A 19,467-nucleotide genomic window follows, 5' to 3' on the forward strand; every position below is an offset into this window, starting at 1 on the left:
TAGTCTGTCTTAATGCTTTAAGTTGAAATAAACTTAAAAATAGAAGTTTTGTTTTTCTTACTGCAATCCAGACAAGCACAATGGAATCAGCCCCCCCAGACAGGCTCGCTCTCCGTGCCCTTTGCAGCATGATTTGTATAGCGTTACAGAAGCTACGACCGCTGCCCGTATCAGTACGTCGCTCCTTGCTGCAGCGCAGCCGCTGCTGGGGTGGAGCCTCGCAGGTGCGTACGCGTGGCGCGGCGCAGCAGGACGTTAGCAGGGACGCGCTAAGCCGCGCTCGGGTGCAGATGACACCCGGTCAGGGTGCTCTGGAAGAAACATCTGGGTGCATTATAAGACACCAGTGACAAGGCTTTGGCTTTATTTCCCCCATCACAGCATTGTGCAAGAGCTTCAATTCTTCAGCAGAGGAAAGAGCACCATCTGCTGAGATGCTGGCTCTGTTTGTAGGAGGAACCAGGATTAATTGAGGTCTCCAGATGTGGTCCAAGGCCAGCCTTGGTTAGCATCTGACATGTCACTGCTGCCCTTTGCTCAAGGGGTTAAGACCTGTTTATGTGGAACGTGGTTGGTTTTCAAGAAGGTGGTTAACCAGGGCTGGGGCACGAGTCCATCGCAGCCTCCCTGGCCTACCTTTGATCGTTGTCTGGCTGTTAGTATTAAATGAAATGGTTATAAAGAAATCAATCTCTACACTGGGGACACAATTCTGTTGTCTATCTCTTCTTGTTCTCTGGGATAAAGTTAGAACTGGTGAAGAATGGGCAAGAGTTCACCTACTACAGCTTGCCCGAGCTCTGTGTGTCTTTGTATATGGTACGTATACCAAGGGTGAAGCTGTGGAGGTCAATGTGATGCTTCCCATCTTTTGGTGAAATTCTCATTTTTCTTTTTCGTGGAATGCTTAGAGCAGTGACTCAGAGATGCTCAGGTCCGTCCCCATAGCCTCTGAGCTGTGTGTAATGCTCTTGGCCACTTGGGCATGCAGGTTGAGCAGTGTGAAACTCAACCTCTGGCAGTGGCCCTATTTTCTCTAAACATTGCAAAACTGGGCTTGAAAACTTAACTTATTCTCTTTTCCAGCACTCTTAGCCTTGCTACAAGAGCAGCTTGCTTCACAGGTCTTGCTCTGCCGTCTTCCCCATCCACTTTCTCTCCCATTTCACTGCTTTGCAGGCTCTCAACTCAGCCTTTTCTTACAGAGTTCTTGCTCTGAAGTTTGTTTATGCCTCACCAGCTTTTAAGATCATCGTCTTGTCCTTGCCCACCTCTCCTTCTTTCCCCTTTGTCTTTCTGCAATTGTATTTTTTATTAGTTCTGTAAACTGAACCGTTTGCTTGTCTAGCTGCGCTGTGAATTTGCTGAAGCGGGTTGCGCAGTTAATGTGGCAGATGCTGGAGGAAGCTGCACTTGTTGCAGCCACCCCACCACTTTGTTTTCTTGTTTGTCTCTCTCGTAGAGGACGCTCGAGCTGCCGTGGGAGGGAGCGCTGGGACAGAGGGTGAGGTGAAATAAAAGCTTCTAAGGGAGATGTGTGGAGCAAGGAAAAGGAAGAAGGACAAAAGAAAGAAATAGAGGAAGTTACTGGAAGAAAGTCCTAAATGCACATGGGCAGTGAGGAACCTTTGCATTTGAAGGATGGAGTGGAGAGGCAAGGAGCAGTGGGTGACTGGAAAGATAATTTTTAATTGCCAAAATCAGTGCCTTGACTCTGAGTCTTTACAGATATTCCTCCATTTTGCATGCTCCTCAGTTTGGGTAAGGAATTTTAGGCATTTGGGCATTTTCAAAGCTTCCTGTGAAGCCAGTCCATGAACATACAAGATTATGGAGATGCTTGAGGAAAAAACTGCCTTTTGCAGCAGCTCTGCAGCTCGTAGGCTGGTGCCTCGCCTCTGGCCAAAGGATGGGAGCAGAGGGCTCTGTGTCAGGATTACTGTGAAGAGGAAGGAAAAAGAGGCAACTCCCAGTTTAAGAAAATCTTCCTTTTTGGAAACTTAGCAAATCATAATCCCACTGGCCTTTAATCTCTGAAGTCCTGAGCTTAATTCCTGGCGAGATTTAGAAAAAATAATGAATTTGATGGCCTTATCATCATCTCTATTAATAGAGTCCATGACTCAGACCCCACATGGGTGCCTGACGTAGCGGGCAGCGGTCCATAAGTGCCCCACAGATGAGACTGGGCACGGAAGAGCAGCTGCCTGTCTCCTGCCCACACGCCCCTGGGCACCGTGGCTGTTCGTTCCTCTTTGGGGGCAGTGTCAATTCAAATGAAAAGTTTAAACTTTTCTTATGGTGCCGTATAGGTCTGGGGTGGGGCTTGTGCTCCAAGAGGGACTACAGAAGAACCGAAGCGGTTCAGGAAGATGGTCGCCGGCCGCCATTTTCCCCTAGGCCATGGGTTTCATCCAGTCCAAACCGACACGACCACAGTTTTATTCCCACTCAGAATCACAAGCCACTGCGGGATTTGGTTGAAACTTTCCCAAGTTCACCAAAAAATTTATCTCCTTTGGCTGACTGATGAGCGGGCAGAGTTGGGGTCCTCGTGCCAAATCCCAGAGCTCAGCCACGCCGCCTCCTACAGCGGCATTAACAGGATTCACCGGGTCTGCACTGGGGTTATGAGTTTGAGTGCTTCATTTTTGCAGTTAATGGAAGATGGAGCTGATGTGTTAGGAAAACATAGCTGCCTCTGCGTGTCCAAGAGGTTGCTGCGGTGGAGTTATTAATCTGCACGGGGGGTCTACGGCAGAACAGGGAGCTGGAGCTGAAACCCCGTGGAGCCACACGCCCCGGGCCTGTCCTGCCAGCTCATGCGGAGACAGCGTACCTGTCCGTGGGAGGGGAATACAGGACCTTCACGCATTCAGGTTATAAATCCTCGCTCCTGAGTTAAGAGCTGTATTTGTTTAGCTGGAAGTCGTGGGTTGTGCCAATTACTAGAGACATCCATTGGAGGGAGTCGTGGTCACATGGCTGAGCCCAATGTTTTACGCACATAAGGAAGCAAGACTTGGCATGGGCTGCTTCAGAGGCTTGCCTCGAAATTACCATATTGTAATTAATGTTATTGTCGTGGCCCTTCTGATTTGTCCGTTGTTTGGGAGTCCAGAATACGCTCTCTCTCTCGATATCTGTGTATACACAGATTTACCTGTACATATAGATGTATGGATGCGATGTGTTAATGGCAGCCCTGGCTGGAGCTCAAAACTGCTTTCTCATACAGAAGCCATCGCTGCCATCGCTGATCTTGCATTACAAATTGTGCTCCTGCAAGCTACCGTGGTGTCAGGGCATGTGCTGTGCTGCAAGGGAGGTGGTATTTTATATAACTGTTACAAATCTTTTCTTCTTGTTCCTCGGTTTAGCTCTGTACGGAGGGTTAGACTAAACTTTTCAGAAAGCATTGCATGAAGTTAAACTTTGCGGTGGTTTTATATAAACCCCTGATGTGTAGGTGTTCTTTTTCAGTAAGGCTTCTAAGAGAAAGTATCATCCATTTTCACAGTAAAATTAACATCTAGTGCACACAGAAGGCACGGGAAATTGTACAAAGCAGCGAGTACCATTGGGAATACTGTGAATATAATTTAAATAGAAGCTTCTGTGCGGTAAATCTGTTTGTGCTGATCACCCTTGGTAGCCGTTACCCACACAACTTTCACAGGAGCCCAATATTTGCATCTGGATGCGGTGAGGCGCCCGGCGCTTTCCTGCCTGATCTTTTGGGGCGTTTGCTCCGGAGCGTGACCTGGGGAGGACGGGATGCTGTGACCGGAGCCTCCCGGGCTGCACCAGCACTGCGTGCTGCTTCTCTCCCGAACCCTCCAGCCAGGGAGGACGGCAGCGGGGTCTCCGCAGCTATTGCCCTGCGGTCTGCGGCTGCCGGTGACGCACGAGCTGTACGCGGCGAGCGGGATGGTGGCGACCTCCTGCCTGCGGCTGGCAGGCACTTGCAGGCAGGGGGCTGGCTTCGTTGCCTCTGTTGCTAATCTCTGCCCTCCCCTGTGCTGTGACTGGCTCAGCTCTTGCAGAATGACTGCCTGCGACCTGCCAGGCACATTGCTGGGAATGAAATCCCCTTTTTCAGCTACGGAAGTGGCCACTGAGCATGTGTGATAGCTACTGCACCTTTTTTTTTTTTCTCGATATTTCTTAGGCCTCTGCTGCTTTTACCTGCCCAAATGTTGCTCCCCCTGTCTATATGCCAAGGCACAGAGGAGTCTGCCTTGAAACCTGCCGGTCGCTTCCCCTTCTTGGCGTTGAGAGGAGGCGAACGGCGCAGGACAGGGCGAGGGACGGGCTGGGTCTGCGGAGGTGTCTGCGGGCCCTCGGGGCTGCTGTGGGCAGGGAGAACATCTCCGCTGTGCTTTCTGGAGGAGTAGGGCTGAGTCTGAGGCTGGGCTCTAGACCCAGGCCCTCTCTGTGCTCATTCCGGTTTAGAGGTAAAGAATATCCGGCTGTAAAGACGCCTCTAAATTTGGGCCTGTTGTAGGCTTTGGAGAGGTCACTGCTATTACTGAGACCGAAACTGGAATTTCCTGGACGTTTGCGGGAGTTCAGGCTTGGGCTTTGGAAAATTGCCTGTATTGTTTTGGGAAAGGGTGGTAGCAATAATAAATACTCCACATCTGTTATATGTTCGTTATTCTCGTTAGTCTAAAATTGCATCAGACAGACCGACTATCCTAAAAACGCGTACTTGGTAGGAAATGCAGGTCTGGAAGCTGGTGATGCAGCAGATCCATCGCCTGGACAGAGCCTGGCACGTGTGCTAACGGGGCAGCCGGGCTGCCTGCCTGGGGCAGGTTTAAAGCAGCTTCTTGTAAATATGCAGGTGAAAAATGGCCTTTCGCCGTCGTCCTGAATGAGAAATCCTCTGCTTGAGCAGAGCAGGGGGTCTCAGTTGCTGGAGATAGCCTCTGGCTTTTAGTTCTCACACAAAAGAAAAAAGAAAAACTGCCTGATTAACCCAAACTGTTCTTATTTCTAACACTGCGCGACACAACCCGCTCTCTGCGCCTGCGAACACATCACGGCCCACGCGTGCTCCAAAGCTGGTCAGAAACCGGGAGGACGGGGCGTTGGGCAAGTGGTGGTCTCGCACAGGCCACCGGCTCTCGGTGGAGGCCAAGGAGGGAAGGCACTGTGGAGACTCCGTCCTCGCCCGCCCGACACGGTCTCTCATTTGGTAGCGTTTGGGGGCGGATATAGAAAAAGCCTGCTCCTTTTGAGGGAGCCCTCCGGCAACCTAAATAAGCAAAGGGAGACGAGTAAAATAAGCCTTGCGGTAAACAGCTGGGTTTCGTGTCGGTTTGCATGGTAAGGTGGGGTAGGAGCCAATCCAACCCATCCCTCCCCCAAATGCCAGTGACGAAAAATATCTGCCCTGGAAGGATGCTGCGGTGGGAGGAAAGGCTGCCGCTCGTTGGCGCGAGCCAACTCCAGGCCCTGCCCGTTCAGGTTTGAAACATTAAAGAGCTCCTGATCTCTTGTTGTTTGCTACTGGCGAAGAAAATAAGCGCTTGTTGGGTGCGTGTTGGCCTTGTGTCCGTGTGCGAACGTCCCGGCTGTGTTTTAAGGAGCAGGTTTCCTGGAAGGTGCGGATGCTCAGCTCCCGTATGCACATTTTAGCGTGTAATGTGTATGCATTGGCAACATGTCTATATTTGTCTTTGCCTGTAAAACCGTTTGCTTTTTCCAGCTGAGCCCATCTTTTTGTGTGCGTGTGTGGTGCCTGTCTTAAGGTAACTGCTGGTCCTGGGATCTGAGAGCAAGGTTTGGGACAGCAGCTGGCAGCTGGACCATAAACCCTGAGCGTGTATGTGAATTTAGCGTAGGAATGAGCTTTTCTGGCTGCTGTAGAAGGAATAAAGATCCCCCATCCTGTCCTCCCCCCTGCTCCCCCACCCCCCTTTTATACACCTCTGTCTGGAGATTCAGAATTCGATTTAACTCTTAGCATGGAGAAACCCAGTGCGGAGGGGAGAGGCTGTGTGGTAAATGTACGACGGGATGATGTGCATAGTATTGTACAGAGCTAAGAAGTGATTCTCCCTACCAAATCCCCACGTTAGAGGCTCACAATGAATTTCCAAGTTACCAGGGGTTGCCTTTTTGTTATTTCGGCTGCTTTTCTTCCCCGCTCTTTCTCCTGCTCCCCTACCTGGTCTGAGCAGGCTCCTAGCAGCACTGGCTCTTTTTGCTGGCATTTAATATTTTCCATCCGAAGCTTAGCGCAGGCGGTACAGACGGGGCAGACGTGTCCCCGCCGTACAAAGGCAGTGAGGAACGGGATCTGCGTTGCACAGAAAGCCCGGAGACGCCTTCCTGGAGCTCAGCGTTGGCATCCGACGGCGACGCCGGCTTCCCGGCCCCCCGCACAGCTCCGTTTTCCGAACTGCCGCAAAAGTCGAGGGGAAAAACATGCCTGCGTGGTGCTCCCTATCACGGCGGGCGGAAGACTCGCGTATTTATGGAGCCAGCGCTTCCTTTTGCGTTTGACTGACAGCCAGGATCCCTTCGCTGCCTGGTCACTGGAGCTGATTAGTATGCGAAAGGGTCCGCCTCGCACCGAGAGATGCAGCCGCAGCAGCTTGCAGAGCTGTCACACTCACCCAGGCTTCTTATCTGCACTGGCTTGACGAATTAAAAAGCAAGCCAGCCAGCAAGAGAGAGACCGGGAGAGAGAGGGGGGAAGAGAGAGAGAGAGAAGCTTGCAGACAGCGCTCGCTTTCTTTTCCTAAAGGAAGGATTTTGCATCTTAAGTGCTCACTGGTTGTGATGATGCTTCACTTAGCGGGCTCCAGGATGAGCTAGAGACAGCAGATAGGGGGATAAACTAAAAGCAGACCACAAAGCATTACGAACAAAACCAAAACCAGGAACAGTTTTCTCCTCTATTCTAGCATGGTGGATGTATGGACAGTCTTACAGAGCAGAGGTTGACTTCTCCAAATCTACCAGCCCCACATCTTGAACACTACAGTGTTCTGCATTGCACCATGACCTTGGATGTTCAAACGGTGGTCGTTTTTGCAGTGATTGTGGTGCTATTGCTTGTGAATGTCATACTCATGTTCTTCCTGGGCACTCGTTAAATGGATTTTTTCTCCTGAGCTGTTGGGGGCTACTACTACCACTAGCAATTCAACAAGAGAGCAAGAGCGAGAGAGAGAGAGCGAAAGGCGCGAGAGAGAGAGAGAAAGAGAGAGAGAGAGATTTCTTACTGAGGGGGGAATCGCGTTGAGCTTCAACATGGCCTCGCTGTGATATGTATGACGTTGGTATATTATCTCTCCCTAAATCTTTTGTCATGTCTTGTCTTTTAAGTATGCCTGTAAGTGTAGCTGCTTTTGCCTGGGTTTTAAATGTGATTAAATAATAGTCATCCATTCATCTATCGTTCTGTGCTGGCGAGATAGAGCTGTACATATTTAGCTAGAAGCAGAGTGAAAATATCTTTCTTGTGGTAAGCACTGGCTGCGTTATTTTGCTTCCTTTAAAATAGAGGCTCAAGTTAATGAGAAGTCATTTTGTGTGAAATTTCTAGCAAGCAGTTAATGTGCAATGGCTGTGAGAGTAACCATGTAGCTGCCAGGCGAGAGGTGGTGGTGTGTGCAATTGAATCGAGCTCTGGACATTTTTAAGGGGGTATGAGAAATCCTGTTAAAGGATTAAATCTTTGCTAAAATAGCATTCAGCCACAAAAGAGGGAGAGAAATTCTACTTTCTTTCTTTATCTGTGTTGCCTTGATGATCTGCCTTGGTTTCTCAGTATTCAGCCCAAAAGCCTCCAAATTCTGCGTCCACACTGATGTAGCCTAGCTCCTTTCTTTAGAGATTTGAGAGGGACCGAAACATAACCTGCTGGGCTTTTTTTCTGTTTGTATGTGGTTTATCTCTCTGCAAATTGGGAAGGAGGGATCAAAGAGAAAAAGGGGAATGCATGCTTTGTTTTTCTTTGCTAAAGCAACAGATACGGAGGGGTTGGGTTTTGCTTTGATTTCTCTAGAAATTTTATTTTGGCTTTCTTTCCTTCCGTGTATGTGTGTATATATATATGATTTTTGGTAATGTATGTAAGAAAAATCTTTGCCCACCTCAAGGATAACAAGGTTTTGAGATGGGTTGTTTTGCGTGACTTTATTTACATTGATTTTCTTGAAAATGAAGTGCTAAGTTGTATATTATAGGCTTGCCGAAAAGGTGTCCACTAGTTAGAGGTCCTTCTGTCGAAAGATGTCTAGACCAAAATTGCAATGTTTACAGCTTGCAAGCAGAGCTGGCTGGGGGGTTTGAGTGTCAGTGCATGAAGTTTAGAGAGAATATGAAGGGAATGTCTGGAAAGAGTAATGGCTTTTCCTCTTGAAAATATGTCTCTGTACTGTGTTTCTGTTAGAAATCTTAAGGATTTTTTTAATATATTATTTTCACCTCCGGAAAAATCAGAATTGCTCGAAACAAACAAAAAATCACAGTTTGAAAATGTTTACATCTCTTGCTAACGTTCACTGGAGTGATATTGCCTTGATAATTTAACTAGTTCATGCTAATTCCACTGTCTGTTATTTGTCTGATGTCCTCTACTAATCGGGGGGGGGGGGGGGGGGGGGGGAAGAAAAAAAAAAATCGTGTAACTGATTCATAAAGCCATAGCTGGAGCTTATAGATGGAGACGTATGGTTATTTCCATGTGAGAGTCTGTCTGCTGCAAGTTAAATGCAGAGCTGGGCTTAGGAGCTGATTTCGGCTGGTGGCAGAATTGGAAATTGAGTTAAATGCTGCAAATCTGGCACTTTCAAAGTGGTTTTAGCTGTAAATAAAAGAGGGGAAAAAAGAAAAAATTTGTTCCCAAGTCCTGGGGGGGTAACATTTGGCCCCCAGAGCTGGCAAGAAGTGTTCGGTGGCAGTAGCCCATTTTAACGGGTTGAAAAGCCAAGACCCGGTGGTACAAGCCCGGCGAAGATGCTCCGGTGCCTGCTGTTTCCCCCTCTTCACTTGTAGCTATCTGTGCAAGAGATATCAGCTTCACTTTGTAAGAGACTGAGTGAATCCTCTTTTTATCTTTAAAAAAAAAAAAAAATTGATGGTGAGGTTGGTTTGGGTTGTTAAACAGCTCAAATTTGCTTTATCTTCCTGTTAGCTATCATATGTCATTAGTTTTATAGGTTGCAGAATCTCCTGGAAATACAATAAACGAGCAAAGATCACCATGGAAGGGGAATCAATCAAACAGCAGCCGAAATAATTGTTTCAGTGAAACAGTTTTAAGAGACATAGCGATTTGGAGGAGTAAGGGTGGAAAAATGAGAAAAAAAAAACCACAACAAACAAAACAGCGAGTTAAAAACGGGATGCAACTGTGTCTGAACGTTTATTTTCCTCACGGTTCGCTCTCCGGCGTGCAGGTTTACCTTTCGATAAGATTTCTCTGAGGAACGCTCGGTACCTAATGTGGTTTTCTAGTGCGTGCAAAGTGCGTTCCTCGATCCGGAGGAATCTTCTCGGGTGGTGTTTGAGAGGCGCGCGTCTACGCGGCGGCGTATGTTACCGCATGCCTTGGGAGCTGCCGTGTCCGATTGCTAATTCCTGCAAGCCCCTTCTGGTCCCGTCGGCGGAGTCGTGTGTTGCTGGGGCGTCTGCGGCTGGTGGGGTGCGTGGGGAGGACGAGGGTGTCGGGCACGCTCGGCTACTGGGGGAGTGAGCACTGGGAGCTTGGGTTTTTCCAGCATGGAACGTGCTCGAGAGAATTAATGTAATTTTATTACGACTTTCTCGCCTTTTATTCTCCCAAAGGCCGGTGGAGTCAAGGAAAGCAAGTTTATGCAGAGCAATACGAGCGTGAAAGTTGGGAGCAGAAAACTTTGTTATTTTAGCAACACTGTTCTTGTTATATCAGGCTTCCCGCTGGACTTTTGGGGGAAAGAGAGGAAATAAGCCTAAAAAGTGAGCAAGGGCTGGGGTTTCTGCTTGTTTCGTTTGCTCCCTGTTTCCCATCCCCGTCCTCAGTGGCCCCCTTCTCAAACAGCCCTCGAGCCACCTGCCCTAACCCCATTTTTGTAGTTTTGCATTTTCCAAGTCGGCAGTGGAGCCTCAAGCCGCCTGGTTTGCAGGAGCAATGAGTTAAACAACTCGGTTTTGCCATACTTTTCAGGAGCGGCTCAATCCATGCCGGTCTGCATTAGCAGCTTTTTGGGGCGACCGCGTTCCTAGTCGCTTTGCAGTAGATCCCCTGTACTCATAAGTGACCGTGCTTGCAAAATTCGGGGTGTAATTTGCACGCTGTAAAATATCTACATGTAGCGGAGCTTTCCTTCTCCCTAAGCTCCGTGGGATGATTCGGGTCACGCGTGCGGCTGGTCGCGGTCGGGTTCCTGGGGTAGTTTGGCCCCGTAACTCCCCCCCTCGTTTGTGGATGTTGAGTTCTTCAGCGTTTGTGGGGATGCTGAAGCCCAGGGATGAGGAAGAGGGATCATTCCTTTAAATAAAAGCACTGACCCTCTGCAAAATACGTCCCTAAAGAGAAAAAAAGAAATTCATTTGTATGCAAATAGCATATTTATAAGGCATAAAATCTCTTTCGGTGATTGCTCCTATATATTTGCTGCGGCTGGGTGATGGGAGACCTGCCTTGCTGTTTGTCTGCTTAAGCAGGATTCAATGTTATTTGCCACAGGATTCATGAAAATGCCTCCGACTGTATCATAGCAACCCCGTTTCACACACTCCATAAAAAGTCCATTCCTCCTGAGCGGCAATCCGCCGTCTTAAAGATTCAGGCACCCTTCTCGCCAAGGGGAAAGGGTGCATTTCTCCCTCTCCGGATGCTTCAGATGTGTCAGGGTGATCCCTGCTAGTCCTGCGCTCACCGTGATTTTAGCGCTCTTCCTTTAAGGCTGATAAGGGGGGGTTCCTTTCGGTTTTTTAAAGGCTTCCTCCCCCACCCTGGATATTTCCCACCTCTGTTTTAAACCTCACATGACAAGTTAAAAGGGGGACGGGACAGCTCAGAGGTCTCTGACGTGATGGCTCTTTTCTGTCCTGCCATTTGGATTTTCCCCCGGGATGGCAGCAGCGCAGCCCTTGCTTATGCTTTGTAGTGAATGAAGATCTGCCCAGATTCGAGCCCTTCTGTGGGAATGCAGAGGTGCTTTCTCATCCCGTAGATGAATGTTGTTAAGAGCTGCATGTTCACCTGACTCCTGCCCCCATCTGTTTGCATAATGTGGTTATATTTCTTTTTGGATCAGGTATTCAGTACACAGCCCAACTGCTGTGTATAATGTCTGAAGGAAAATTGCCAAAAATCCATGTAAGTTTGGTTGGTTTGGTTTGGTTTTTTTTTTTTTGGTTTTGTTTTAATTTGTGACTAGAACCCCTCCTCTGTGTTGTTCACTTCATTTTGTTGTCGTTCTTTGATTTCTGTATTTAATGAATGCTGGTTGTGATGGGAGATCCGGTGCTCTTTGTGCACAGTGCTTGCTTGCATGTATATATGTATGTATGTATGGTGCCCGTATTGTATCTGTACGTGCTGTATGTTGTTCGTAAGGCGTCGGTGTCGGGGGGGTTTCTATATTTTGCATTTGCAGTGTGTCTCTTTCTCAACTGGGTGTGATAACCGTGTTCAACGTGTGTCTCCCAGTGAAACGTTAGGAGAGCTATTCTGATAAAATGCAGGGACTGGTCTCTTCTAACGCGGAATCTCCAATGACCAGAAGTTAGCAAGCTTGGGGAAAACTCCTTGACGTTAATAATTGTGTAAGAATTGTCCTGTTGCGAAGAGGATGTTTGTTAGGGGTTACAGCGGTGGCGGAGGATAGTTCTGCCGGGTCCTGGTTTTGCCACAGATTCACGGTATGGCCTTGGGCACGTTCCTTCGCCGCCTTGTGACTCCTCTTTCCCACTTGAAGAGGAACATCACCTGCTACCGAGGCGTAGGCGAGACCGATCGGCTCCGGCTTCTTCCCTCTCTGCAGCGTCCTGTAGCTGCAGACGGTGTTGTTGTGGTCAGGCGGCAGGGCCGTGGCGGGGACGGGTGGACAACGTGTGCGTGGCCGTGGGGGCCGACTGTGTGGAGCTGGATTTTGCCTGTTGGAACTGTTGTAGACGGCAAGCTGTACTGATTTACGCTTCTCACTAAAAATAGATGCTCCTGGAGGAAGAGCTGCTGGAGGAACCATGATTTATTTTTTGTATTTTATTGGTTATGGTTGAATGTCTTTCCTGAGTGGAAATGAGTCTTAACCTACAAGAGCCCGCGGATGACCAGGTTGTCTCTAACCCTGCTGTCCTCCTCACCAGCAAAGCACTGTGCAGCCTCGACTGCTCATTTCCAGTTTTTGTAGAGTTTTACTCCTGCGCTGTCGGAAACACCGCGCTGACGGTGTGTTCGGTAGGACACCTGAGCTCAGGGCAAGCCCTCAGAGCTCTCCCACTGATGAACGTGTTGGGCAGGCCTGAATTAAAGAGGGCCTAAGGGGGGGTGAAGGAGCATCTGCGTGAAGGTATTTAAAGAATGAGGTCTGGATTTCAACTGACTCTGGTTTATTCATACAGCAAATTTCACAGGAGTGAGCTGCCCACCCCTGCTGCCATCGCAGAGCCGGGGAAACTGAGGCACGCGGCGGTCCGAGCGCAGCGGGCTCCGCGTTCGTGGCGGAGCCGGGAGCAGGGGCGCAGCTCGGGGGCCCGTCGGCCGCTCTGCCCGCTGGCTCTGCTGCCTCCTCTCAGTCCTCGGTGAAGCGGGGCGGGCAGGCACGCCGCTCGGTTTCTGGCTCGTGCATTTTTAGCTGAACCTTGCCATTTGGAGGTGTCAGAGGGACAGGCTTGCACTGGGGAGCTGTGGAGCGAGCTGCTTGCAGGCTGGGGAAGGATCTCTTTTAGGGTATTTTGGAGCTCCCGGCGTAGAAGACAAGTTGGTCCCTGCCCATGTGGAAGGTCCCATGTGGTTTAGCGCCTGCCCCTTCTTTTGCATCAGCTGAGACATATATAACATACCGTACAGACTGCTGGCAACGGTTGCGTTTCTATTTTCGGCAGCGTCTCCGGCTAAGAAAAGCAGGGGCTACGCTGCGAGCCACTTTGCGATCTTACGTATCGCTGAGGGCTGACCTGTTTCTCCAGCCCTCTCACCTTCCTCTAGGGCCTGACCAGGACTCGCGAGGCAGACGGCCGTAGCCCCGACGGCTGCTGGGGTGAGAGCGGGCAGCCCTGCCGTGGCGGCACTACGGCCGCGGAGGTGCAGGCATCACCCCAGTGCTGCAGCCCGACCTGGCAGCCCGTCTGTTTTTTTCCCCCTTTTTTGTGTGTGGGGGATATAACACCCACAGGTAATTTCTAGGTCATTTATCGTTATTATCGTACTGCCCCACCACAGGCACGGGCAGCTGCGCGCTCCGGCATCCATTCCTTCTCGAGTTAAGCTGCCGCGCCGCGTTGCTGCCGTGCCCCGGCGTGCTCCGGGGAGGTCTGCGCTTTTGCCGCGGGGCCGGTGGGGGTCTCTAGACGGTCCTTCCGCTTTGTTTTCGGTGGGGAAAGCAGCGTGCCCGACTATCCTGTTGCCTCTCAAGACCGTGGCCCCTGTCCCCAGATCTGCTTCCTCTCCTGCCTCCTGTGGTGACCTTTGCGGAGCACGTCCTGCCCGGAACGATGAGGATAAATGTCATCGGCTCTGTGCCGTGGGCAGGGATGTACCTGAGCATCCTGGCCGTGCCCTGTGCCACCAGCGAGCCGGCTCGGCCTCACCAGGCATCGAGTACAATTCCCTGCATGTTGCCGATGGGGTTTGTTTGCATCAGTTCCCTCTCGATACTCAGGGTGTTTGCCCCGAGAGCGTCTCTTTCGAAAGGGTTAAGCTTCTCCTGGTGCCGGCTCTTGGGTCCGTAAGCTGCTCTCGGGGGGCTCGGAGCTCGTGGCTGGGACAGCGGTTGCGGCTCACACGCAAAAGATGGAATCAGCCAAACGACGAGGATTTTGAAAGTCGCAAAGATCCGAAGTGTAGGGGGTGTTATAATTGGAAAAAATGCAGTATGGCCACAGCTACACAAATAGAAATTTAGAGAAATACCCAAAGGATGAATCTTTTACCTGATAAGCGGTGGGCTAATTTGCTGGGCATATCTGTAGAAAAGTTTTGTCAAGTAAAATTGTTCCATTTGAAAAAAAAAACCAAAAAGCATCAGGCTCTTGCTGGCTTTATCAGAAAACTGGTTTTTTTCAAAGGATTTCTATGGACCACATTCCCCGTGCTATTTCTGATGCTTCCACTCTCCTGTATTGCATTCAGTATATCTGACAATGTTTTCTTAATAGGTTGTGCGCTGAAGTTTCTGTTCTGATACCCAATTTAGGGAAGGCTTGTTATCTAAAATTCTTTCTTCCTGGCTTGATAAGGTGCTGATTAATTTTATGCAACTCGCTTTCCTTATCTAGTGGAGCTTCAGTCAGTTTTAGTGTAATCTTGAAAAAGTGCGATCAATCTTTAATGTGTGTTTTTTAAGGTTTATTCCAAAGCCTTCTGGGCGTGCTGGATGTTTGGTGCCTTGTGAAGTTCTATGAGAATTAAGTGAAACACTAACAATTATAGAACGGGTTTGGAATCCAGATGAAACGTTTTAAAGTTTCTGGAAAACCAGAAAGAGCACCCTTTAAATGGCAGTTGACTCGGATGTAGTTTTAGGGATTAAATACGAATTTTATTTCTCTAGCGCTGTGCATATGCAAAGCTGGATGCATAAAGCTGAGAATACTGACGGTGCCCGTATATAGGAACGTGTATATGCGCGTACGTGCCCGATACAGGGGTGAAGGAGAGGGACTGTTCCCCCCGTAGGCATGTGCAAGGTGAGGGTGAGGAGGGTCGGGGCAGCCTCACATCTCTGCCTGACACCATCGAGCAGGGCGGTGGGGCCCGGGGTGCTGCACTGGGGAGCCGCCTCCTGCTTTTGCCGAAAGGCACAGGAGGAGAGGGTGCGAGGAAGGCGGTCGCGTCCGCTGGGTGCAGCCGTCGCTCTCGGCAAGGAGGGGGCTCGCCGGGGCCGCGGTGGCCTCGTGGGCAGCTCCCACCCCTGCCAGGCGCCACAAGCAGGGGCACCCGTGCTGGGGTGGCGAGGAAACTCGGCTGTCATCGGCGGAGAGCGTCTGCCTTGATTTCGTGATCAGGAGTTGACATCCGGATAGATTTTTCAGTCTCCTCTGGTCCAAGGTAGATGAATTTCTCATCCGATGCCTAGCAGCAGATCGATCCCATCTCCTGGACACCGAGGGTTTTGCAGAAGCGTCTAAAAGTCTTTCCTAAAGAATTAAAAGTACAGGCGTGTGCAGAGCAAAGAGACCAAACCTCGCAAACCTGCAGGGTGGGAACAAATATGCTTAAGACTAACCGGCTGCCTTAAAATTGTACGTCTTCAACCAGGAGGAGCCTGGCTGCTTCGGTGCGTACCTGGAGCCCGGGAAGTGTATTCACAGGCGTTAACAGGACTGAGACCCTAGATTTATGGAATGTAGAAAGCACCGGCCTCGCTCCCCCCGCTGCACCCAGCACCCCGTTGCAGGAGCGGGTGCTGACGAGCCGGGTGCCGGTGCCATCCCCCCCGAGACGGGATGGCACTCTCAGCCCGCTGCCATTTGCAAATGGTCACGGTGCCCCCAGCTGTCACAAAAGCCATTTTCCCAGCTCGATTTTAAGCTCAGTATGAGACTGCGTCTAGTCCCCAGAGCCCAGGCTGGGCTGGAGGTTGTAGGCAGCGCATTCCCGGTGCTTCTTATTTTGCCATCTCCCCCCGTAGCTTCCCGGTTTCTTGTTCTCCTCCTACACTCCCTGCGTTAAACAGTTGCCGTGTTTTGCCCCAGAAAACGGCGATGGTTTAATCTGTCTCCAGCGTGCGTTTTCAGAACAGATGCCAGGCTGGCCCTCTCTCTCGTCCTCGCGCGCAGCAACGTGCATACGCGTGCCTGTGCGTGCAGGCATTTGCGCGTCTTTGTATGTATTTCTTTTTACATATGCAGGGAACCGTATAGATTAAAACACATGTGCATATGTTTTCCTTCCCAGATATATTTTGGAAAATATGAGTCAGCAGCAGGCAAGAACATATTACATAATCTCTGAGAGCGGAGAAAACCTTGCGATTTATTAGGAGGCAGGCTTTCTGCAAGCAGCGTTTGTTAACATCGTTTTGTTACCGCACATTGGTGTGTGCCTCTCGGTCAAGTGGCCTTATTTCCATCGCACGCAGTTGTGTCCGATGCAGAAACGTGGTCCCGGTAGCCTTGGGTTTTGTTATATTTTTAAACCCCGCAGTAACAATAGCGGAGTCTCAGGGCTGCGGTGGTGATAACGACTTTTCTCCTCGTCCTTAACATGTTTTCCTGCAAAGACTCTGCGATTTTTTCCTTTTTGGTTCCCCCCGCTCCCCACCTCCTGCTGTTTTCTATAAAATCTCAGTGCTGAGAGAAATCGCACATGAGTGCAGCTGGAAATAAACGTTGCCCCCTCCGCCTCCCCTCTGCTCACGGCCACCCACCTCCACCGCCTACACCCAAATGGGAGAGTGAAGTCAACATCCACTTTTAGCCCTCGTCTCCTGCTCTTGCACGGCTCTCCCCGCGAGCTTATTTCCAACGCCTTGCGGAGCGCGGTGGCTGTGCCTGGTGTACGCGCTGAGGGTGAAATTCGGAGGGGGTCGAACACCGTTTTAACGGCTTCTGCAGCCATAAGAAGTGCTGGTGCCATCGGCAGTCGTGCTATCGTGTGCCTTAACGTAAGGGGACGAGAGAGGACACGCAGTTTTCTTCTTGTTCACTAAGCATCACAGGGAGGGGGGGAGCATCATGAATTATGGAGAGACCGAGGAGCGCAAACAAAAAACCAAGTAAGGTGGATCTGGCTCAAGTCAGCCAGCAGTAACGCCAGGGGTTTGAATCCTACCTCCCGCGCCACGACGGGCGCTGGGAGCCGCGGCAGGCGCGGGGCGATGGGAAGCAGTGGGGCACCGAGCAGAGCGCGGTGGTTGGGTGCTCTTATCCTCTCGACGGTGCCGTATCTCAGCTTCTGCGTCTCTAATGCCTGGCTTAATTCCAGGCTGTGCAGTCAAATCCCTGCGTTTCTGAAAGATGCTTCGAAAGCCTAGGACGGGAAAGGGGCACTAGCAGAATTAACGGAATTAAAGAAAAGGACTTTTTTGTTTATTTTTAATTTGCCCAATAAAAATGAAAGGTTTTGAACCGCTTTCATCTCCCAGGGCACTGCAAATACTTCCGCTGTGGCGAAGCTAGTGGTTGCCTTTCAAGCGAAGCGAAAGCTCTGTTGTGGTTTTAAAATATCAAAGCCTTCCCAAGGAGGCAGTAAATTGCCATGCTGGCTGAAACCAGGAGTGCAAGTAGCTCCGTGCCCTGTCTGGGACAGCGTCTGAGAGACACGCTGTAGAGAAAATTGAGAGAGACACAATAATTGATGGTGACGGAATAACCTGTTTATCCAGAGCACTCTGTCTTCACCCCCATTAGCTCGTGGGTTTCTGATGCTTGGAGACAAGAGAATTTAAATCTTCTGTATTTTTAAAACCACAAAAATCTCTGCTATAACCAGGAAATTCTCATGAGCTCAGCAGAGGGGATGTGCTCTTCAGTCCCCCACCCATCAGGGCTCTCCATATGTTATCCAAAAGTCCGGTTTGAGCTATGTGTGTCTGCCCAGCGTTTGGAGCAGCTGGGGAATGGTAGGGTGCTCCCGGGGCTGGGGTTTGGGGAAGCTGCCCCCCGCTTCCAGCCTCTCTGCAGCCCCACGGGTGACGCTGCAGAGGCCATTTCATCTTTCTACATCTTTGTTTCTCCTTCTGTAAAGCATGCAGAAGGAAATTGCCCTTTCCTGTTAAACGGTTTGACAGCTGAGGATGAAAAGTACTGTATTCAAGGCAGACGGGGTTATAGCAGACCGAGGAGCGCCGAAAAATGCCACCCTGCCCTTCGCAGGCGAAGAGGAAAGAGGGAGATAGGTTTTGCAGGGGGCCTCTGGCAGACTGGAGCTCCCACCCGGGCTGCTCCCTCCTTTAGTTAAAAACAACGTCTTGAATTCCACCCGCGATCCCAACAGAGACAAGATGCCAAATGATGTCAGCGGGGTTCCACCAAAGATTAATTTGGCCTCAGATATTTTGCATCTGCAACATCAGATTGCATCCTTATTATTTTCACTGTTTTAAACAGCACTCAGCTAGATAAGGTTTCCATACCTCTTCAGAGCCTTCAGTCGTTACTCATTAATAATACAGTTGCTCTCCATTATTAATTGATCCAAATTAGGCTTTTTTGTTTCTCCAAGCCTTCTGTGGTATTTCTGCACGCTTAAGAAATTAACCTGCATTAAATAGAAATACCTAAGTAAAAACAGTCGCTTTGCAGTAGTCGCTTTTCAGTCTTTTCATGGTGTAATCTCCAGGGCAGAACCGTTCAGGGTAGCCGATAATCCTCACCTTACAGCCAGTTGTAAGGTACAGGAGAGGCTCCCGGCGCTCAGAGGACACCCAAGGCAGCCCAAGGCAGTGGTGGGATCTCCCTGGAAGTGCAGTCTCCTAGGGACATGCTGTCCCTCTGACTGAGTGACCGGCGCTCACGGCTTACTTCCCAAATCTTTCCTTTCAGAGCTTCTGTGTTTGGCCATCCTCTCCCCAAAAGGAAGGTTGGTCCCTGGGGCGTGTTCCCTCCTGTTTTGTCAAGCCTGGCAGGAAACGTCTGTAGTGCTTACTCTCAGATGGTCATGAAAGACTTCCACTCGTTCCTTTGAACAGTCCTCCCACAGCTGAAAACATCTCACTGTCGCTAGCGGTGGTTTTAGGTTTCTTTTATTGCCCTTTCTTCCTTTCTGTTTCTACTGCAGGCAGTTTTACCTTTGCGGGATTTTTTCCAAATCAGGTTGAAATTCAAGCAATAATAATAATACTTGACATCCTTCATTCCAGCATCTGTTTTCTGAAGTTGGGTTACTTAAAAGCCTTTGTGCTATATAAATACTCGAGTACTTTTTCTATTTTAAAATGGAAATGGGTGCCTGAAAACCCTCAGAAGTCAAATGAAGATCAAAGGCTTGGGACTACTAGCAGTTTTCTCTCTTATCCACAGGACCTCGAGAGTAAGGTTGTACAGGACAAGTGCAAAGGGACTGCTGTGCTGGTAAGAGCCCAACGCACCTGTAGAACTCAACCCCGATGCCGCTGAGGGCTGGGCTTGGTGTCTGACATTCCCACTGCTGGCCTGGCTGGAAATCCCGTGTTCTGTCATCTTGCTTTCTTGTCCATCCCTGTGCAAGGGATGGCCAGCAAGCGGCTGGAGCGGGGCTGATGGTAGCAGTGCCCTTTTCAGGGGTAGCTGGACTTGCTTCACAAGCTTTTCAGAAAAGCAAAGCTGTTTTCCCGTCATCCATCCTTCCTCACCATTTTCCTCCCTCCCTGTGGC

The 19,467-nt window shown here is 49.9% G+C and overlaps 1 protein-coding gene across 1 annotated transcript; it reads left to right on the forward strand.

Moving 5' to 3' along the window:
• Positions 1 to 6,932: 6,932 nt before the first annotated feature.
• LOC142594816 (uncharacterized) lies at positions 6,933 to 7,112 on the forward strand. The gene has a single exon (XM_075720509.1). It carries the CDS (start codon positions 6,933 to 6,935, stop codon positions 7,110 to 7,112), a length of 180 nt encoding a protein of 59 aa, XP_075576624.1.
• The last annotated feature ends 12,355 nt before the right edge of the window (positions 7,113 to 19,467 follow it).

Source organism: Pelecanus crispus, chromosome 13, assembly GCF_030463565.1.
Source record: "Pelecanus crispus isolate bPelCri1 chromosome 13, bPelCri1.pri, whole genome shotgun sequence".
NCBI lineage: Eukaryota > Metazoa > Chordata > Aves > Pelecaniformes > Pelecanidae > Pelecanus > Pelecanus crispus.

Bases quoted from the DNA above. Each gene is read 5' to 3' on its own strand.
- LOC142594816 (XM_075720509.1), top strand. From the start codon at position 6,933: ATGGACAGTCTTACAGAGCAGAGGTTGACTTCTCCAAATCTACCAGCC.